Source organism: Saccopteryx bilineata, chromosome 1 (genome assembly GCF_036850765.1).
Source record: "Saccopteryx bilineata isolate mSacBil1 chromosome 1, mSacBil1_pri_phased_curated, whole genome shotgun sequence".
NCBI classification, from domain to species: Eukaryota; Metazoa; Chordata; class Mammalia; order Chiroptera; family Emballonuridae; genus Saccopteryx; species Saccopteryx bilineata.
The window spans coordinates 172,949,266-172,972,612 of NC_089490.1; the positions used below are offsets into that span (position 1 = coordinate 172,949,266).

The 23,347-nt window shown below is 38.7% G+C and overlaps 1 protein-coding gene and 1 non-coding gene across 2 annotated transcripts in view; both read left to right on the forward strand.

Annotated features, from left to right (window-relative positions):
* Window positions 1–23,347, forward strand: part of RXFP1 (relaxin family peptide receptor 1) — a 133,942-nt gene that overhangs the window by 50,644 nt on the left and 59,951 nt on the right. The window contains exon 5 of the mRNA XM_066252689.1: window positions 8,303–8,440. Coding sequence (XP_066108786.1) covers window positions 8,303–8,440 — 138 coding nt within the window. The remainder of the gene's footprint in view (window positions 1–8,302; window positions 8,441–23,347) is intronic.
* Window positions 4,486–4,615, forward strand: LOC136321336 (U6atac minor spliceosomal RNA). The gene has a single exon (XR_010728598.1). It is a non-coding gene; the product is annotated as a U6atac minor spliceosomal RNA (small nuclear RNA).

A 23,347-nucleotide genomic window follows, 5' to 3' on the forward strand; every position in this document is an offset into this window, starting at 1 on the left:
TTCTTCTCTCTGTTGTGCCTCAAGTTGTTTGTCTTCTATTTCACTAATCCTATCTTCAATCTGGGCTGTTCTGTTAGCTAAGCTTGTTACCTCGTTTTTCAGCTCATGAATTGAGTTTTTCATTTCTGTTTGATTTGTTTTTATAGTTTCAATTTCCTTGGTAATATATTCTTTGTGTTCATTGAGTTGTTTTCTGATCTCCCTATATTGCCTTTCTGTGTTTTCTTGTATATCTCTGAGTATTTTTTAGATTTCTATTTTAAATTCTCTGTCATTTAGCTCCAAGGCTTCCAATATGTTAAGTCTTTTCTCCATAGATTTTTCCACATCTATTTGTGTTACCTCTCTTTCTTTTGTATCCATAATATTCGATTTCCTCTTTCTTATCGGCATCTGAGGGTGGTCTTGTTGATAGCACTAATTAGAATTAATAAAGAGTAAAAAGTAAAAAAAAAAAAAAAAAAAAAGGTAAAACACCCCACAAAAAAAAACAGTAATAATTTATTATTTCCCCCTTTTTTTCTCTCTTCTCTTTCCCTCCTCTCCCCTCCTCAGGGAAATATCATGCCTATAATGGAGGGCCTGATTTGGGGTGAAGAGTTCAAGGGGCAAAAAAAGGGAGTAGGGACCTACTAAATGCAAAAAAAAAAAAAAGGAAGAAAATCTTAGACAAGCATAAGATGATTTGCTTGTAAGTGATGGTCAACTAAGAGATATAATGAGAGGGATAAGAGGGAACCAGAAAAAAGGACCAAAAAAGAATAATAAAGAAGAAAAAATAAAAATAATAAGTAAAAATCTGTTGTATTAAGTGGAGCAAAGACTAAATACAATGGAGACCTTGGGTTGGGAGGACCCAAAATGCCACAAAAATAAACAAACAAGAAAAAAAAATAAAAACAAAAGCAAAAAAGAGAAATAAAGCCAAAAAAAAGCCTTGAGTCCCAAATTAACTAATTTGTTCGTGATTGAGGATTATATAGGAGAAAAGTAAAATGAGAAAAGAAAAAACGAATAGAAAGGAAAAAATAAGAAAAAGAGAAAAACGAAGGAAGAAATAAAATAGGAAGAGAAAAAAACAAAATAAAGCAAGACAAAAAAAAAAAGCAAAAGAGGAGAGAGTGAGAGTTAAGTGTTTTGGAGTATAACCTTAAAGGAGGGTGAGGATGAAGAAGAAAAATAAAATGCAACACTCATGGGTAGTGTAGTTCAAGAAAGGGGAAGCATAAGATGGGCAGAGAATAGAAGGACCGAGGTGGAGGAAATAAAGGCATAAAGATAGAAGAAACAAACAACAACAACAAAAAAAAAAAAATTAGTGGATCAAGTTGTAAAGTCTGTGGGTTTTTCTTGATTTTGAGAGGTTAACTTCTTCCTTTTTCTTTTCTCTCCCTCTTCCTAGTCGGTGACTCTGTACCCCAGGCTCTGCCCCTGTGTCACTCTTAGGTAGGGATTTGCAGTTGATGGGATTCTATGGCAATGTCATATAATTGGCTTTAGTCTTGCTGGAAGTAAAGGCTTGTTGGTGTTTGCAGGGTCCAACGATGAGAGAGTTTGCTTTCCTGGATTCTCTCTCCTAGTCCCCCCTTTCTGAATTAGCAGCCTGGTGATCCAGCTATAAGGCTGCAACTGCTTCTGCCTGGGGAGTAAGAGGCTCAAAGAGCTGGGAAATCCCCACTCTATCCCCACTCAGTGCAAGGCTTTGGGAAAGGCTCTGACAGTCAGGGCCTCCAGTGTAATCAGGCGGGGGTGGGAGTCAATTGTTGTCAAGGTGACTGTTCAGCGCCTATCATTTAGTTGGACCTCTCAACCCAGGCTTTCCACACTTTGTAGCCTGTTTTTGCAGGGAAGAAGAGGCACTAGTCTCTGCTTACGACTAGTGTAGTATAGACCTTATTATCTGCCAAGTCCTTCTTGTTAGCGTTTATCCCTGAATATGGAGGCTCTATCAATCAGAAGTTGCCCCCGCCCCTTTAGCGAGAGGCACTAAAAAATATCACGCCTCTTGTCTTGGATCGCTGAACTGAGAGAGATCTTATCAATTAGAACCGAGGGTGCGCAGATTTTATGGGTTAAGCTAATTTCAGTGATTGGGTCGCAGCTGTGCTTCCGAAGGTATTTTAGGCTGCCTGCGCGCGCCCCTCCCCCAACGCTTGATTGTTAGCTTGAATGGCTGGGTGAGGTGCCCCGCCCACGGAGAGAATCTCCCAAGCCTCTCCCGCTCGCCCCACCGCTGGCGGCTGGACCGCACCAGGCACAGGATAATGGAGCCCCCTGGGTGTGCGGGACAGCAGGGCGCCCTGGGCGCGTGGAATGCCCAAGGCACGCGCGCGAATGGGGCGCTCCAGGCACCGGTGGCCAGCGACCCCCACTCGCAGTGTGCGGGCCGCTGGGAACGTCAGCGGTGCTCAACCGGACCGGGCGCGCGCGGCGGCTCACGGCGGTGGCTCGTGGCGGCCGCTAGCGGTGGCGGTTCGCCGCGGCCACTCGCGGTGGCGGCTCGCGGGGGCTCGCGGCGGCTCGCGGTGGCGGCTCGCATCGGCGGCTTGCGGCGGCTCGCGGTTCCCAAGTATATGGGCTGACTCACCACAGGCGCACTCCCTCGCGGCTTGAATGAGCGTTGCTGCGGTAGCTTCCTCCACACCCTCGTCTCTCAGATTCAAGTGATAACAGTCCTTTTGCTTTCAGTTTGTGTGGAACTCCGGAATGCTCCGAGGATAAATTTTTCTGTTTCTAGTTGATAAATTTGTTGTGATTTAGGGGAGAGCTGTCGGACGCGCTTCTCACGGCGCCATTTCCGTGACGTCACCGGGCCAAGCAACACGTTTTTAAAAAGCAGAAGAAGGAGGAGGATGGAGGAACTGATAAAATTATGACTCTTCTACAAATATAAAATTAAAATGTCTCAAAGACTTTATTTGACTAATTTGCTAATGAGGAACCCACTAAGATGTTACAATCAATTCAAAGCAGAATTGAGAACACACACATATACACATGTATGTATGCCAGTAGGAATGCTGAAATAAATTTGCTTAATACATGCAAAAATGACCAAGATCCAGTAATCATTGTATTTCACAATCTGTTTCTGTCCAACACAACCTACCTATGATCAAAAATCATTTGCATCACCACGAATTTTCTTCAGCTCTTACAGAGTTGTAAAATAGCTCAAAGACAATGTATGATGGAAATAACCTGGCCCAATGAACCTTATCTTTTTTGCCCATTTCAAATTCCTTCACAATTTTTCTTGTCATATCCTTTTATCTATAACTTTTTAATTTTATGACCTAATTTGAGTAGGCAGAGTTCTGTGCCCACATAAAGTGGTAACCAACTTCCTTCACTAAATCTTCACCGTGCATTAAATTCTTATTCTTTTCTTATTCCTCCCCTCTAATAGGGCCACAATCCTAATAAATATAGTAATGTATTTTGAGTTAGTTACCTCCTGACTTTCTTCTGACTCTGCTTGCACTCACAACACTGGCAACATGGAAACATGCAAAGAACAACACAGAAACTTCAGGGGCTTAACTTCTTCCTATTTCACCTTGAGATTCTTGGTAATATAATCAACTCCCAGTGTGTGTGTGTGTGTGTGTGTGTGTGTGTGTAGTATTTTACACCAGAACATGGGTTCTCCGAAGTGTTGTTAAGCACTACATACTGGCTGATCAGTAAACAATGACACATATTCTCATCACTGCACACTGCTCCAACTTTAATTATCAAATGCAGTTACTAAATTATCAAGATTCAATGCTCTAAGTCTAGGTCTATTTTTACCAATTTTGTTTTTAGTGTATCCAATTTTTAGCCTTTATAGGCCCATATGTATGTCAGTTCAAATACAAAACTATTCAAAAGTTGACGTTTCAACCACACTTAAAAGATCCTATCTAATACAACCAGTGATCCCTCACCTTCAAATACCAAGACCCTTCTGTGAAGGAAATTCTGCCATAGGGAGAACATGGGTGAGCCTTGAGGACATTATGCTAACTGAAATAAGTTAATCACAGGAGGACAGTACGTCATAAATCTACTTATGTGCAGTACTGAAAATAGTCAAACTCATAAAAGCAGAAACTAGAATGGTGGTTTCCAGGGGCTGGGAGCTGAGGAAAATAGGAAGTTGCTAATCAACAAATACGCAATTTCAGTTATGCAAAAGTAATACATTCTAGAGAGCTGCTCTGAAACAGTGTGCCTGTAGATAACAATACTGTATTGTATACTTACAGAATTTGTTAAGAGGCTAGATTTCATGTTATGATTTATTACTACCATAAAATATGATTTTTTTTATAAAGTGAAAGAACTGTAACAACTCATCAAAATATAATTTGCTTAGTAAGGCAGTCAAATAGTTATACTCCTGTTTGTTTAATGTATGAATACTTCTTTTAAAGTGAACTAGTAGTAATCATGGCAGCTTTGGATCCAAGGGATTACATCACTGAAGAAGTTTGTCTAGTGTTGTATAAAAGGGGAGAAGCTAGCATTCCATTTGGCAAGGGTGGGATGGAAAAGGCCCTCAACTTATACAATACATATATGGTTAAGGCATTGCCACAGTTTTTGTGGCATCTAGTTTTTTGTCTTCATTTTAAGATGATGTAAAAGTTCTGGAAATGGATAGTAGTGATGGTTGCACAACAAGGTAAATTTACTTAATACTACTAAGGTGTATATGTAAAATGTGTTAAAATTTTGTTATTTATGGTTTTTCACAAAAAAATTAATTTAAATAACAGATAAAGGGAAAACAGAGGGCTCTTCCAATGTTTGCTTTTTCTCAGTTGCCTTCAGTTCAAAATAATCTTTATGCCACAGTGGCATATTTTGGGGTGGCATATCCTTCTCCCCTTCAACTTCTCCAAAGTTGTTTATAAACATCACTTATAGGCCCCTTACTCTAGCACTTCTCTTACTGAACAGTTGAGTCTTAAAGCCATTTGTCAAATCCGAAAAAGGTATTTATCTGTGCTGGGATGATAAGTGAGCTGTGGTAGACCAGAGAGGAATTTGGCAGGCCTACTGGGGAGGAAAGCATGTCCACGAAGAGAGCCTGGCTCTGTGTCTCGGATCCCAAACAGAGCAAGGAGAGTGCTCATGTGGGTAAGATGCCCAGCAAAATAATCAGAGTTGAATGGGATCGAGGAGGACATCCATGTAGGAAGAGGATATGTCCAGGTAATAACCACAAGAAAAATAAAAGTTGGTTTCTCGTTGTAAGAGAAGAGAGTTATTGGTATGTGAAGAAAGAAAACTAGACCAAACCTTATAGTGTTGTCTAGGAATTGGAGATGAAATTATAGTGTTTATATCTAGAGATAAATAGATATGTAAATGTGTGTATGTATGAACAATTATGCATGTATTTTGTAGTCTGTCCACTGGGAGGGCCTGGTAGCAAAGATACCCCAATATCGATGAACATACCTAGAGTCTACATCTTGGCTTCTAAATATCATTCTACTATTAAAGGAACCAGAGCTCCTCAGAGGAATGGCTGATGTGAAGGCCATGGCAGGGAAAGTAAAGATAATCCTGAAACATTTTAACCTCTCAGGTAGTGCAAGTTTTGTCCCATTACTGAGGGTGATCACTTTGGCCACATGATTAAGATGATGTGCCCCAAACCCCTCCACTGTAAAGCTAGCCTTTGTAATTAACACATTTTTAGTTAGCATTTCATAGAGGGTTAATTTAAAACTATATAAAAATCCATTCATCAAAATCTCAATTTATTCATTTATTTATTTCTATCAGATGGATTAAAAGTTTTCTACTTTATTCAATGGGTTATAATTCACTAACCATCATAATTAATTGTGATGTCCAAATTATCCAAGATTTGGCCAATGAAAACTCGTTCAACCTAGCTTTGGTGTCCTTTTGGTATTTATTGTTGCTTGAGTACTTCCTTGATTTGTGACACAGTAAGATGTTTCAGGATTATCTTTAATTCACATCACTGTGAATTTCCTGCCAGAAGTGCATAACCTCAATCTAACTATGACGCAACATCAGGCAACCAAAATTCAGGAACATTCTACAGAGTAATTAACCTGCAATTTTCAAAAGTGTCAATGTCGTGAAAGTTAAGGATAGACTGAGAAACTATTCCAGAAGAAACATGACAATAAATGTAAGGAGTGATTATGAACTAGATCTTTTTACCTGGAAGGATATTTAGGGGGCAATATGTGAAACTTGAATAGATTCTAAGGTTTAAATGATAGTAAATTATCCATGTTAATTTCCTGATATTGATGGTTATGTAGGAAACTGTTCTTGTTCACAGGAAATACACACCACACTTTTTAGGGGTGATGGAGCATCTGGAACTTACTCTCAAATTGTTCAGAGGGGAAAACATTTTTATACTGTATTTGTAACTTGTCTGTTTGAGATCATCAGAAAATTAAAAAGTTATTTTTTAACGATCTCCTAAAGATTTCCAATATATCTGTTGAATCATAGTGTTATAAAAATAGGACTAATTCTGTGCCACAGTCATTGAAGAGCTAGATCTGCTTCTAAATATAAATTTAAAAGACAGGACATAAAAGCATAACATTCATGAAAGTAAGTTACTCAGAAGAATTTTCAAAACAGCAGCATGAAAACACAGGCAGTTGTGTCTAGTTAACACATCTTCAAACAGCAAATGTGGCTGAAGTTTGACAATTCATCAAAGAATTTTTCTGATCATTTATATCTTCATATATTAATAAATATATAAAAAGTCACTGTTTCCTGACCTGTGGTGGCACAGTGGATAAAGCGTCGACCTGGAACACTGAGGTCACCGGTTCAAAACCCTGGGCTTCCCTGGTCAAGGCACATGTGGGAGTTGATGCTTCCTGCTCCTCTCCCTTCTCTCTCTCTCTCTCTCTCTCTCTCACACACACACACACACACTCTCTCTCTCTCTCTCTCTCTCTCTGTCTTTCCCCCTCTCTAAAATAAATGAATAAAATCTATAAAAAAAATTTAAAAAAAAAAGTCACTGTTGACACAGATCAATTTATCTATATGTATGTACACTTGGGGTCTCTGAAATGTGTGTTCTACTAGTGATGTCCTGTGATATAAAACTTCTTTGTTTTGGTCAATTTGTTGATAAAATATTGATTAACAATTTCCAAATAACTTCTCATATGAAAAGACTATTTATAACACAGCCCATTATTACATAGATTTCACTGTTTCCTTCATCAAATTATGTTTTCTAAAACAGGTAAGTACTGTCAAACCCTGAAAGAAATTGCTTCTCTTTAAGAATGCTATTTGTCTCATTATTTAAAATGTCCCACTGTACAAAGGAAGTAGACACTTTTATTCTTTTCATGTGTTCATGATAAACCACAAATACATTGTTACATAATAAGCTCTATTGACTGTTCAAACTATTCTGCTTTTATCTCTTTATAATTGAAAATTATTCTAAAAAATGTCAAAGATTCACAAACTTGGTGAGAGTAATAAGCAACAGAATGACACTGGAGTCTACAATAACTTTTGAAATTATATAAACCTTTTAAAATGACCTGGTTAACTTAAGTCCACATGAAAACCTGCACAGGAGTGTTTACAATGACTTCATTCATAATGGCCAAAACTTGAACACAACCATGATGTCCTTCAGTAGGAAAATGGATAAATACACTATGGCACATTCAGACAAAAACAAAACATTCAACATTAAAAACAAATTAGGTAGTAAGCCATGAAGGAAATGGAGGAACCTTAAATACAGGTTGCTAAGTGAAAGAAGCCTACTGGAAAAGAGCAGGAACTCTCTCTGTTTTATTCAGTGCCGTCTGCATGGGGCCTCACACACGGGAACTATTCATACGAGTGAGCACATGGCATGTGCATGCCTGACATCCCCCACGTCTTCCTCCTCCGCTACCAGATCAGCTTGATTCTGAGCTCATAATAGAATACAGTAAATTCCTGATTCACTAAAACAATTTTGAAAGAGAAAGGGGACTTGAGCTAAACTATAAAATACTGGCAGGCATTTCATAGAAAAAGAGTTGGGGTGGGCATTCCAGGTGGAAAACAGCAAAAAGGTGAGAAGGGAATTCTGGCATCTTCTGAGGGCCTGAAAAAGAATGTTCTACTGAAGTGAAGGTTCTTGGAAAATAGTTGCTGTCAGGCTAGTAGGCAATGGAGGGTCCATGCCAGCATGGGAAGACCAAATGGTTATAAAATATTTCGGTGGACCACTTTTGGTAATGCCTTTCTATTAACGTTTTCTTCCCTCTCTTCCTCACAGTTGCTCATGGGAGTGGACAGGAAGTCAAGTGCTCCCTCGGCTATTTCCCCTGCGGGAATATCACCAAGTGCTTGCCACAGTACCTTCACTGTAACGGCGTGGATGACTGTGGGAACCAGGCTGACGAGGACCACTGTAGTAAGTGACGCGCCGTAGTCACCATAAGAACCAGGGCAAGAGGATTGACAGTGAAGTCCCTGAGACCTCTCGTAGCAAAAACAGAACTGGGAAAAGAGAAAACTATGTTAGGATACAATATACATATCACTTAAGGCAGTGGTCCCCAACCCCCGGGCTGCGGACCGGTACCACTCCATGGGCCATTTGGTACTGGTCCGCAGAGAAAGAATAAATAACTTACATTATTTTCAATTTATTTATATTTAAGACTGAACAATGTTTTATTTTTTGAAAATGACCAGATTCTCTCTGTTACATCCGTCTAAGACTCACTCTTGACGCTTGTCTTGGTCACGTGATATGTTTATCTGTCCCACCCTAAAGGCCAGTCCGTGAAAATATTTTCTGACATTAAACCAGTCCATGGCCCAAAAAAAGTTGGGACCACTGACTTAAGGAAATCTTACATTTATTTCATTAGCTTGAAATAGCCGTTCTTTTCTATGTATTAGTATCACAGGCAATCTTTCAGGAAAGTAGTGATTGTGCACGTAGTAAATATTTTAATGCATCAGCCTGCACAGTTATTGCCTCAGAGGTAGAATGCTATAACATTGAGGACACAGGCTCTGGAGCCAGACTGCCTGGTTTGACAGTTCATCACCCAGTTATACATTGACCAGTTACATATACTTGAGAATGTTTCTTACCCTCTCTTTGCCTCAGTTTCCTCATGTCATAAAAGGGTATTAGAATTGTGCCCACACAGAAAGACTTTGGGAGGACAGCTGTAAAGGATTGGAAGAGCACAGGTGTGCAGCAGGCACTGTTGAAGTCTCAGCAATTGCTCTTTCTTATCATTTGCTTACTGCTGTTGCGAAGGAAAGATGAGACCTAAAAAAAGAAGGAAACGCTAAGTCCAGCTTCCCTACTACTTAGCTAGCAACCATATTTATGACCCTTAAAAGCTCCTGGCCAGTGTATATCTGGGAAAACTAGGAAGTTAAGATTTTTTCAAATGTGTGAAGCCTCAGAAATAGAAATTTATAAAGGAACTTGTTTGGCTAGATGTGACTCAGTGGCAAAATGAGCTTTTGGTTAATCACGTAAAATAATGAGATTTCTCACTCATGAGAAAATGAGGTACTATTTGGAGAGTCAAAGACATACACGACAATTCTAAGAGCTGCATAAATAACTTACACTGAACAGGCCTGGCTGTTACCACTCCCGCAAGGATTACAGACGTTTTAGTGCACCACATCGTGAAGGAACGAAACGTCTCGGAACACTGTCTCTGCGGGTAAGAGGCAGTAACATGAGTAAGCAAGCACACTGCACCACTCAGTTTCAGCTACAATTACCTTTGATTTAAATGGCTATACATGTGTTTTCTTCGTTAAATATACATAGACACATCATCTTGTTAAAATAACTGAATGCTACACAAAAGGGGTTTTTTGTTTTGTTTTGTTTTATTTTGTTTTTGTATTTTTATGGAGTGAGAAGCAGAGAGGCAGAGAGACAGACTCCCACATGCGCCCGACAAGGATCCACTCAGCAAGCCCACTAGGGGGTGATGCTCTGCCCATCTGGGGTGTTGCTCTTTTGCAACTGGAGCCATTCCAGCGCCTGAGGCGGAGGCCATGGTGCCATCCTCAGCACCTGGGCCAACTTGCTCTAATTGAGCTATGGCTGCAGAAGAGAAGAGAGAGACAGAGAGAAATGAAAAGGGGAAGGGTGGAGAAGCAGATGGGCGCTTTTCCTGTGTGCCCTGACAGGGAATTGAACCTGGGACATCCACACACCAGGCCAATGCTCTACCACTGAGCCAACTGGTCAGGGTTTGTTTTGTTTTGTTTTGTTTTTAACTAACTTATTTGTTCTGCTCACTGCCTACCATGTCCTCCTCAGCAGGGGAGCAGTTCAGATAGGGAGATGGCCTGAGCACTTCCCACGCATTGACATGGTGGAGGAAACAAGGAAGAGCACTTGCTAAGAGCAGCAAATTCACCTCCAGAAGTAGTTTCTCCATGATAAAGGTTTAGGAACCCTTGCCTTTATGCTAAGTTTAAGGAGACTAAGTGACCAAAATAACAAATTATAAACTAATAATCCTTAAAGTTATATACATTTCTCAGGATTCACCAACCAGCAAATTCCGATGAAGGCAATATGGCATTGGAGTGTAGTGATCAGGGTTGGGAAGCCTGGGCATAAATTCTGTTTATAAGAGGGGTAAAAATGGCTATTGTCTTCATGCAGAGTGGGAACAATAAAAGTATCTGTGTCCATGGTTGTTAAAAAGATTCAGTAAAGGTAATGTATCTAAGATGCTTAGCAAAATATCCAAAATATAATTAGCGCTCAAAAAATGTCAGCTATAAATATATTACCAACTTAGTGACTTAATAAGAAGTATCCACTTATATAGCTAGCAATTCTGTGGGTCAGCAGCTCAGACTGGGTTTGTCTCAGATCAGCCATGTGCTTTTCTGCACATCGATTTTGTGTTCATCCCTGGGACCTTGGCTGAGATAAACCGGTGACTCAGCTCTGGTCCTGCAGCCCGCTAAGCTGGGCTTGTTCTCATGGTAGACTCATGGCACCCAGCAGTGAAGTAGAAGTCTGAAAGGCCTCGTAAAGCCTCAGCTCACGGATGGCATGTGTTACTTCCACCACAGTCCTTACTAAACCAAGTCAGAAGGCCAGACCTGTTTCCAGAAATGAGATTGACCCTTCCTCCCACTGAGAGAAGTTGCAGTCACACTGCAAGGGGTTCGCATTGGGGGAGGGCAGCAATTGCAGCCACTTTTGTAGATTTTACCACAGTTGCTATTATAATTGCTTTTCCTACAAACAGTAATGTTAATTCTCAACAATCAGTCTCCACCTGCGTGACTTTTTTCCTGTCTGTTAAACAATTTAAGTACTTTTGGGAATAACCATAGTTTGTGTATTTAATGTCTCATTGAAATAGTAGCTGTTATCTGAAGGAATAGTACTTTTCTACATTCTTGATTTTGTAGTTGAATGTAAATGTAGGTGTGTGTGTGTGTGTGTGTGTGTGTGTATGTGTGTGTGTATTTTCTACTGATCTGGGATACTTAAGCTTTCCCACATCTGAATTATAGTTGATTTTGAGGCAAGATAAATTATGTAGATTTGTATACTTGGCCCTTAATTATATTCATTTATTCTGAATCCTGGTGAATTTTAATAGACTATAACACTAGAAAACAGTATTAAGGCCTATTTCTTTATACGGGTACTTAGAATTAAATTCTGATGACAAGCATGGGCTTAACTTTTCTTAAAACAATACTTAATCCGAACAAAAATCAGATTAGAATTGTATCTATCCATAATGGCTCCTCCCCCCATCTCCCTGACTTTCTCTTTCTCTCAATGCTTTTTCCACTTTCTTTTCTTTTATACATAAATTTTTATTAATTTTATTGGGGTGACATCAATAAATTAGGGTACATATATTCAAAGAAAACATGTCCAGGTTATCTTGTCATTCAATTATGTTGCATACTTATCACCCAAAGTCAGATTGTCCTCTGTCACCTTCTATCTAGTTTCTTTGTGCCCCTCCTCCTCCCCCTCCCCCTCCTTCCCTTCCCCACCCTATAACCACCACACTCTTGTTCATGTCTCTTAGTCTCATTTTTATGTCCCACCAATGTATGGAATCATGCAGTTCTTGTTTTTTTCTGATTTACTTATTTCACTCCATATAATGTTATTAAGATCCCATCATTTTGTTGTAAATGATCCGATGTCATCATTTCTTATGGCTGAATGGTATATCATAGTGTATATGTGCCACATCTTCTTTATCTAGTCATATATATATATATACATATATATATTTTTTTTTTTTTTTTAACAGCGATTAAAGCCTTTAAGCAAACTCTTGGCCAATACAATAAGAATCCATAAAAGAGTAGTGTCCTTAACATGTTCACCAAGTCCCAGTTGGCACCAACACCATTCCAAATCCCTGTGAATGCAACCCAACCCCAGTTCAGTCCGTTGGGAGCTATCACAAGGAGCAGGAGCCCAGAAAAAGTCCACATCCAGGAAAAATCCGCATGGCACTGGAATTGTCACAATTCTATACTTTGCAGCTTATGTCCAAGTCCCAATGACCGCTGCTTCTAGCTGGTAATGATTCAGGTAGACTGGAAAAGCCATCTGCAATCTGCAGCATATGTAGAGATGGAGCCCCTGTTCTCCTCTGCCTGGAGAGATGAGACCAGGGTGCTTTTCCCTGGAGCTCTGCAATTGTGGCGTGGTAAAGAGAACTTTGGGATACACTAAGCTGGGTGGCAAAGGTAAATTCACAATAGAACTTGGCAAAAGGGGGAGAGAGAGCTCTAAATTAGGAGTAGGTCCCAGCCTGAAATATGAGTGGGGCATTGAGGTAGGAGGAATAAAGGAAACACTATATATTAAACAAAGCAGCAGAAAATAGGACTGTCAACACCCACAACAGAGATCTTCGAGGGAAGAATAAAAAACCTTGACTATTCAGGCAAGACATATTTAAGTGGCCCTTGTGCAAATGAGATCAGTTTACCCGCTTCTTGGAATAAATACCCTAGGCTCGTCCACAGTGTCATAGATGGGGCCGATGGCCCTGGGCACCTTCAGCCTTCAGTGGCAAAACCCAGCATTCTGGGCAGGGTTAGGTCATGGGTGGCTGGAGCAGGGCTGGAAGAGACTGAACCCTCCCTTAGAGGAGCGAGGGAAAAGCCTACCTTCCAGTGTCCCTTTTTCCTCACAGCAAAGGCATGTAAGCCTGGCAGGCTTTAGCTCAATGACCTTCCTTTTCACTATTGAAGCAGGACCCAGATGGATTCCTATGAGACTTCTTTGGGACGTTGAAGCCTTTAAGGGCATATCCTAGAAGCTGGTAGTTCACCTGATCTCTATTGGGCTTTATCTGCCTCTTGGTACCTTAAAAGCCATGCTCAGAAGATCTCACTGAGGGGTTTGAGGATCCCCATCTGCCTATATAAACCTTTTCCGTATATCTGGAGCTATTTGGAAAAAGACAAAACAGTGTTATTAGCTGGATCAAATAAAAGAAGGTAGAAGTTTGCAGAACTTTTGAAGATTTGGTGTCTCCTGTTCATCAGCATTCAAAAGAAATTTAAAAATTTTTAAGTAAAAAGCATGATATGGTAGACCTGTAGGAGTTCCAGGATATGACTCCCCCTTTTAAATTTTTTTAAATTGACCTTAAAATATTTGTTGGGTATGCTTTAATAATGCCTTGACTTTAAAGATTGTAAGAAATATCCATAATTCAAAAGGTTTGACAAAATACAGTAAATGCTTTTGCTACATATGCAAGAGCATTGTCAGTTTTAACCAGTTTAGGAAATCCAATAATAGAAAAATGCATACAGACAATGAGCTATAACATGCTTAGCAGCCTCTCCTGTTCTGGCAGAGATTACTATGTATATAAATCCAGAATAAGTATCCACTGTAACGTGGACATAGGGCTGTTTGCCAAATGAAGGTATATGAGTAACCTCCATTTGCCAAAGTTGTCCTGGTAGGAGTCCTTGAGGGTCAACTCCAAATGAAGGGACAGATTGTAGTATAGGACCCCTTGGACGGGATTTACCAATCTTCCATGCTGCTTCCCAAAAAAGTTGAAGCTGTTTACACAGGGCTGCAGCGTTCTGGTGATGAATAGTATGAAACTGAATTGTCCGATCTGTCATGGTTGCTCCAAATAATTTTCTTTTGGGTAGCTTGATCAACAAGGGCATTCCCTGTGCTAAAGCTCCAGGGAGCATGGAGTGAGCTCGAGTATGTCCTTTAAAACATGGAGCTCTATGTTGACATACAAGTCTTTGAAGAAGGAGGAACTGCTGAAATAGTTCATCCGCAGTTGTCCCTAAGACAGCAGTCTTTATAGTGGAAAAAACCATAAGTAAATATTTGCTGTCTGTCTATAGATTAAAGGAGGAATATGGTGAATGCTGAAAAGCCATGATAATGGCATATAATTCTAATCTTTGAGCTGATTTTAAGTTGTCTGTTTCAGTATAAAGTTGTCCATTGATTTGCAAAAGCGATTTGCCATTTAGTGGAAGTTTCCCAGAGCCATTGTTGTTGATCCTTTGAAAAAAGGAACAACAATAATTTTGAGGCAGAAAACCTATAAGCTGTAAGGGTCATCTATGCCCCTTGATAATCAAGGGGGCGACAAGATCAAAATATGGAAATGTATTTCATGGGCTATTAGATGGTTCAATGTGCCCAAGCTGTAGCTGCTCTTGTACCAATTGAGCAGCTGCCCTAAGTTTCTCCTGAGAAAGGGGCCATTGATCTACCCATACAGGATTATCTGATTTCCAAGTAATTGGGTCTGCACAATGCATTATTGGGGTAGCAGGAGCTACCAAGGCCCCTGTGCTAAATTTTGATATCCTAATCCACACCTTCTGGTATTGGGTGCTATTTCTATGGGGGTGAGAATTCCTCACTGTTCTTTCCCTAGTCCCTTAGTGGGCAAAAATCCCCGATCAAGCATGTGAGTACTGACTAAGCTTTTTCCACTTTCTGTAGGTTTGTGAGCCATTCTCTTTCTGTCCCACTGTTTTCATGTCTATCCACTTCCATTCTGCCTGTCCCTCATTTCTCCGCCCCTTTTTTTACTCTCTCAACTTCCCTATTTTATACTTGTCTTTTTCTCTATTCTTTTATCCCTTAAAGCAAGCTAACCACACTTTTGAAGACATGTCTATATAATAAATACTATGTTAAACTGTTCCTGGTCTTCTTATGTTAAAATCATAAAGCTCTCTTGAAATGCAACTAAATCAACGAATCTCCAAATGTAGTTCTGGACAAAACCCATCAGCATTATTCACAAACTGGTTAGAAATGAAGATTCTCAGGCCCTATCCCAGACCTGCTGAATCAGAAACTCTGTGGGGACTTGGCAATGTTTCCATAAGCTCTTCCTGTCATCTAGAAGCACAGTAGATTCAGTGAACCACTGAACAGTGAACCAAGTGAGCAGAAATCAGGAAAGTATGCAAAATGATCCTAGCAGGAATAAACTAGAATCAAGTTTTCAATTTGGTATGCAAGTATTTGAACTTGCTAACAAACTAAATTATTATTACCACTTATCTGAAATTTTTTACTCTCTGTAAGAAAAACTGAAACTCTACTAGTTACAGTCATTTGAAAATACAAAAAAAAAAAAGGCCCTGGCAGCTGGCTTAACAGTAGAGTGTTGGCCCAGTGTGTGAAAGTCCCAAGTTCGATTCCCACTCAGGGCACAGAGGAAAAGCAACTATCTGCCTCTCCATCCCTCCCCCCTTTTATATATATATATATATATATATATATATATATATATCTCTTCCCCTCTCAAAACCATGGCTTGAATGATTCCAGCAAAATTGGCTCTGCGGATGGCTCCTTGGCCTTGAGTCAGGTGCTAAAAAAGCTGGGTTGCCAAGCAGTGGAGCAGTGGCCCCAGACAGGCAGAGCATTGTCTGGTAGAGAACTTGCTGGATAGATTCCGATCCAGGCACATGCAGGAGTTTATCTACCTCCCCACCTCTCAGTTAATAATAATTTTTAAAAATAAAGAAATAAAAGAAAGTATAAAAAAGAATTGAACTCTGCTTAAAACCTTGAAGATGGTCAGCGAGCATGCTGCCACTATATTTGCATGGCTAGATTGGAGCATCCTAGGAAGAATAGAAGAGTGTCACCACTGTCTTTAGTGTTGCAGGGACTAAAAATGATGAGATGTAGTTATTTCTTCTTGCTTCTTTTTTTTATATATATAAATTTTTATTAATGTTAATGGGATGACATTAATAAATCAGGGTACATATATTCAAAGAAAACATGTCTAGGTTATCTTGTCATTAAATTATGTTGCATACCCCTCGCCCAGAGTCAGATTGTCCTCCGTCACCTTCTATCTAGTTTTCTCTGTGCCCCTCCCCCTCCCCCTAACTCTCTCCCTCCCTCCCTCCTGCGTCCTCCCTCCCCCCACCCCTGGTAACCACCACACTCTTGTTCATGTCTCTTAGTCTCGTTTTTATGTTCCACCAATGTATGGAATCATGTAGTTCTTGTTTTTTTCTGATTTACTTATTTCACTCTGTATAATGTTATCAAGATCCCACCATTTTGCTGTAAATGATCTGATGTCATCATTTCTTATGGCTGAGTAGTATTCCATAGTGTATATGTGCCACATCTTCTTTATCCAGTCTTCTATTGAAGGGCTTTTTGGTTGTATCCATGTCTTGGCCACTGTGAACAGTGCTGCAATGAACATGGGGCCACATGTGTCTTTACGTACCAATGTTTCTGAGGTTTTGGGGTATATACCCAGTAGAGGGATTGCTGGGTCATAAGGTAGTTCTATTTGCAGTTTTTTGAGGAACCACCATACTTTCCTCCATAATGGTTGTACTACTTTACAGTCCCACCAACAGTGGATGAGAGTTCCCTTTTCTCCGCAGCCTCTCCAACATTTGCTATTACCCGTCTTATTGATAATAGCTAATCTAACAGGGGTGAGGTGGTATCTCATTGTAGTTTTGATTTGCATTTCTCTAATAACTAATGAAGCTGAGCATCTTTTCATATATCTGTTGGCCATTTGTATTTCTTCCTGGGAGAAGTGTCTGTTCATGTCCTCTTCCCATTTTTTTATTGGGTTGTTTGTTTGTTTGTTGTTGAGTTTTATGAGTTCTTTGTATATTTTGGATATTAGGCCCTTATCTGAGCTGTTGTTTGAAAATATCATTTCCCATTTAGTTGACTGTCTGTTTATTTTGATATCAGTTTCTCTTGCTGAGCAAAAACTTTTTATTCTGATGTAGTCCCATTCATTTATCTTTGCCTTCACTTCTCTTGCCATTGGAGTCAAGTTCATAAAATGTTCTTTAAAACCCAGGTCCATGAGTTTAGTACCTATGTCTTCTTCTATGTACTTTATTGTTTCAGGTCTTATATTTAGGTCTTTGATCCATTTTGAATTAATTTTAGTACACAGGGACAGGCTGTAGTCGAGTTTCATTCTTTTGCATGTGGCTTTCCAGTTTTCCCAACACCATTTGTTGAAGAGGCTTTCTTACTCCATTGTGTGTTGTTGGCCCCTTTATCAAAGAATATTTGACCATATATATGTGGTTTTATTTCTGGGCTTTCTATTCTGTTCCACTGGTCTGAGTGTCTATTTTTCTGCCAATACCATGCTGTTTTGATTATTGTGGCCCTATAATATATTTTAAAGTCAGGTATTGTAATGCCCCCAGCTTCATTCTTTTTCCTTAGGATTGCTTTGGCTATTCGGGGTTTTTTATAGTTCCATATATATCTGATGATTTTTTGTTCCATTTCTTTAAAAAATGTCATAGGAATTTTGATGGGAATTGCATTAAATTTATATATTACTTTGGGTAATATGGCCATTTTAATTATATTTATTCTTCCTATCCAAGAACAAGGAATATTTTTCCATCTCATTGTGTCTTTTTCTATTTCTCTTAGCAATGCCTTGTAGTTTTCGTTATATAGGTCCTTTACATTCTTTGTTATGTATATTCCTAGGTATTTTATTTTTTTTGTTGCAATCGTGAAGGGGATTATTTTTTTGAGTTCGTTTTCTAATATTTCATTGTTGGCATATAGAAAGGCTATGGACTTTTGTATGTTAATTTTGTATCCTGCGACCTTACTGTATTGGTTTATAGTTTCTAGTAATCTTTTTGTGGAGTCCTTCGGGTTTTCGATGTATAGGATCATATCATCTGCAAAAAGTGATACCTTTACTTCTTTTCCGATATGGATGCCTTTTATTTCTTTGTCTTGTCTGATTGCTCTGGCCAGAACTTCTAGCACCACGTTAAATAAGAGTGGAGAGAGTGGACAACCCTGTCTTGTTCCTGATTTAAGGTGGAAAGTCCTCAGTTTTACACCATTTAATATGATGTCGGCTGATGGTTTATCATATATGGCCTTTATCATGTTGAGATATTTTCCTTCTATACCCATTTTGTTGAGAGTCTTAAACATAAAATTGTGTTGTATTTTATTGAAAGCCTTTTCTGCATCTATTGATAAGATCATGTGGTTTTTGTTCTTTGTTTTGTTGATATGGTGTATTACGTTAACCGTTTTACTTATGTTGAACCATCCTTGAGATTCTGGGATGAATCCCACTTGATCATGATGTATTATTTTTTTAATATGTTGTTGTATTCGATTTGCCAGTATTTTGTTTAGTATTTTAGCATCTGTATTCATTAGAGATATTGGTCTGTAGTTTTCTTTCTTTGTGCCATCCTTTGGCACATCCTTGCCAGGTTTTGGTATGAGGGTTATGTTGGCCTCATAAAATGTGTTTGGAAGTATTGCTTCTTCTTCAATTTTTTGGAAGACTTTGAGTAGAATAGGAACCAAGTCTTCTTTGAATGTTTGATAGAATTCACTAGTATAACCATCGGGGCCTGGACTTTTATTTTGGGGGAGATTTTTAATAGTTTTTTCTATTTCCTCCCTGCTGATTGGTCTGTTTAGGATTTCTGCTTCTTCATGACTCAGTCTAGGAAGGTTGTATTGTTCTAGGAATTCATCCATTTCTTCTAGATTGTTGTATTTGGTGGCATATAGTTTTTCATAGTATTCTACAATAATTCTTTGTATATCTATGATGTCTGTGGTGATCTCTCCTCTTTCATTTTGGATTTTATTTATTTGAGTCCTGTGCCTTTTTTCCTTGGTGAGTCTTGCCAAGGGTTTGTCAATTTTGTTGATCTTTTCAAAGAACCAGCTCCTTGTTTTATTGATTTTTTCTATAGTTTTTCTGTTCTCTAATTCATTTATTTCTGCTCTGATTTTTATTATCTCCTTTCTTCGGCTGGTTTTGGGTTGTCTTTGTTCTTCTTTTTCTAGTTCCTTAAGGTGTGAAGTTAAGTGGTTTACTTGGGCTCTCTCTTGTTTGTTCATATAGGCCTGAAGTGATATGAACTTTCCTCTTATTACTGCTTTTGCTGCATCCCAGAGATTCTGATATGTCGTATTTTCATTTTCATTTGTCTGTATCTATCTTTTGATCTCTGTGCTTATTTCTTCTTTGACCCATTCATTTTTTAGAAGTATGTTGTTTAGTTTGCACAATTTTATGGGTTTTTCCCCCTCTTTTTTACAGTTGAATTCTAGTTTCAAGGCTTTATGATCAGAGAATATGCTTGGTACAATTTCAATTTTTCTAAATTTGCTGATATTGTCTTTGTGGCCCAACATATGGTCAATTCTTGAGAATGTTCCATGTACACTAGAGAAAAATGTATACTCTGTCGCTTTGGGATGAAGTGTCCTATACATGTCTATCATATCCAGGTGTTCTAGTATTTCATTTAAGGCCACTATATCTTTATTGATTCTCTGTTTGGATGACCGATCTAGAGCCGTCAGCGGTGTATTGAGGTCTCCAAGTATGATTGTATTTTTGTCAGTTTTTGTTTTAAGGTCAATAAGTAGCTGTCTTATATATTTTGGTGCTCCTTGGTTTGGTGCATATATATTAAGGATTGTTATGTCTTCTTGATTCAGTGTCCCCTTAATCATTATGAAATGACCATTTTTGTCTCTGAGTACTTTTGATGTCTTGTAGTCAGCTTTATTAGATATGAGTATTGCTACACCTGCTTTTTTGGGGGGTGTTGTTTGCTTGGAGTATTGTTTTCCAGCCTTTCACTTTGAATTTGTTTTTATACTTGTTGCTTAGATGTGTTTCTTGTAGGCAGCATACAGTTGGATTTTCTTTTTTAATCCATTCTGCTACTCTGTGTCTTTTTATTGGTAAGGTTAGTCCATTTACATTTAGTGTAATTATTGACACTTATGGGTTCCCTATTGCCATTTTATAAATTGCTTTCTGTTAGTTTTGTATCTTGTTTGATTCTTCTCTTTTGTTTTTCTATCATTTGTTTTTGTTTGTTTGTATTCCATACTTCTTTCCTCTGTTGCTACCTTTTTTAAGTCAAGTGTTTTTGTGGTGGTTTTTTCAGGGGTGGTTACCATTAAATAATGAAAAGGGTACCTACCATATTCATTGTAGTACCCTATCTTATGAGTATTTCTGCGCTTCATCGTCCTTTGCTACTGTTAATCTTCATCCTTTCTCCCCTTTTTTTCTTTTGTTGTCACAGTTTAAGTTTGGTTTTATTGTTTTCTTGGTGGAGCTGTTACTAGTGGTTTTGTTTTCTTTTGTTCTTTGAATCTGGTTGGAAAACCCCCTTTAGTATTTCCTGGAGTGGGGGCTTTCTGTTGATAAATTCTCTCATCTTTTCTGTATTTGTGAATGTTTTTATATCTCCTTCGTACTTGAAGGATAGCTTTGATGGGTATAGTATTCTTGGTTGAAAGTTCCTCTCTTTCAGAGCTTTAAATATTGGGGTCCACTCTCTTCTAGCTTGTAGAGTTTCTGCTGAGAAATCTGATGATAATCTAATAGGCCTTCCTTTATATGTTGTATTCTTCTTTTCCCTGGCTGCCTTGAGAATTTTTTCTTTGCCATTGGTTTGTGTCATCTTCATTATGATGTGCCTTGGAGTGGGTTTGTTTGGGTTAAGAAAACTCGGTGTTCTGTTTGCTTCTTGAATTTGAGGCTTTAGTTCTTTCCACAGGCTTGGGAAGTTCTCATCTATTATTTGTTTGAGTATATTCTCCATTCCATTTTCTTTCTCTTCTCCCTCTGATATACCTATTATTTATATGTTATTCTTTCTGATGGAGTCAGACAATTCCTGTAGGGCTTTCTCGTTTTTTATTATTTTTGAGTCTCTTTCTTCTTCTCTCTGTTGTGCCTCAAGTTGCTTGTCTTCTATTTCACTAATCCTATCGTCTATCTGGGCTGTTCTATTAGCTAAGCTTGTTACTTCGTTTTTCAGCTCGTGAATTGAGTTTTTCATTTCTGTTTTGATTTGTTTCATTTCTGTTTTGATTTCTTTGTGATCGTTAAGTTGTTTTCTGATTTCCCTAAATTGCCTTTCTGTGTTTTCTTGTATATCTCTGAGTATTTTTAAGATTTCTATTTTAAATTCTCTGTCATTTGGCTCCAAGGCTTCCAATATGTTAAATCTTTTCTCCATAGATTTTTCCACATCTATTTGTGTTATCTCTCTATCTTTTGTATCCATAATATTCGATTTCCTTTTTCTTATTGGCATCTGAGAGTGGTCTTGTTGATAGTATTAATTAGAATTAATAAAGAATAAAAAGGAAAAAAAAAAGGAAAACACCCCACACACAAAAAAAGTAATAATTTATTATTTCCCCTTTTCTTTCTTCTCTTCCCCTCCTCTCCCCTCCTTAGGGAAATATCGTGAAGACCTGTGAATTATATTATGCTAAATGGAACAAAAACTGCCTATAACAGAGGGCCTGATTTGGGTTGAAGAGTTCAAGGGGCAATAAAGGGAGTAGGGACCTACTGAATGCAAAAAAAAAAAAAGGAGAAAATCTTAGACAAGCATAAAATGATTTGCTTGTAAGTGTTGGTCGACTAAGAGATATGATGAGAGGGATAAGAGGGAAACAGAAAAAAGGAGAGAAAAAATAATAATAATTAAAGAAGAAAAAATAAAAGTAAAAATAATAAGTAAAAATTTCTTGTATTAAGTGGAGCGAAGACTAAATACAATGGAGACCTTGGGTTGGGAGGAATGCTAGTGAGTTAAAAAACAATGTAAAAAGTACCCAAAAAGCCAGAAAAACAAACAAACAAAAGAAAACCAAAAACAAAAACCAAAAAAAAAAAAGAACCAAAAAAAAAAACTTGAGTCCCAAATTAAATAATTTGTTCGTGATTGAGGATTGAATGGGAGGAAAAGTAAAAGGAGAAAAGAAGAAACGAATAGAAAGGAAAAAATAAGAAAAAGAGAAACGAAGAAAGAAAAAAAGGAAAAGAAAAAAAAACAAAAGGGGAGAGAGTGAGAGTTAAGGGTTTTGGAGTATAACCCTAAAGGAGAGTAAGGATGAAGAAAAGAAATAAAATATAACACTCATGGGTGTTATAGTTCAAGAAAAGGGAAGCATAAGATGGGCAGAGAATAAAAGGACCGAGGTGGAGGAAATAAAAATAATAATAAAGGCAATAAGATAGAAGAAAGAAACAACAACAACAAAGAATTAGTGGAACAAGTTATAAAGTCTGTGGATTTTTCTTGATTTTGAGAGGTTAACTTCTTCCTTTTTCTTTTCTCTCCCTCTTCCTGGTCGGTGACTCTGTACCCCAGGCTCTGCCCCTGTGTCACACTTAGGTAGGGATTTGCAGTTGATGGGAATCTATGGCAATGTCATATAATTGGCTTTAGTCTCACTGGTAGTCAAGGCTTGTTGGCGTTTGCAGGGGCCAACAATGAGAGAGTTTGCTTTCCTAGAGTCTCTCTCCTAGTCTCCCCTTCCTGAATTAGCAGCCTGGTGATCCAGCTATGAGGCTGCCACTGCTTCTGTTTGGGGAGTAAGAGGCTTAAAGAGCTGGGAAATCCCCACTCTATCCCCACTCAGCGCAAGGCTCTGAGTAAGGCTCTGACTCCAGCGTAATCAGGCGGGGCTGGGAGTCAATTGTTGTCAAGGTGACTGTTCAGCGCCTAGCATTCAGTTGGACCACTCAACCCAGGCTTTCCACACTTTGTAGCCTGTTTTGGTTGGGAAGAAGAGGCACTAGTTGCTGCTTGCTGTATAGATCTTAATATCTGCCAAGTCCCTCTTGTTAGCGTTTATCCCTGAATATGGAGTCTCTGTCAATCAAAAGTTGCCCCCGCCCCTTTAGCAAGAGGCACTGAAAAATATCACGTCTCTTGTCTTGGATCGCTGAACTGAGAGAGATCTTATCAATTAGAGCCCCGTGGG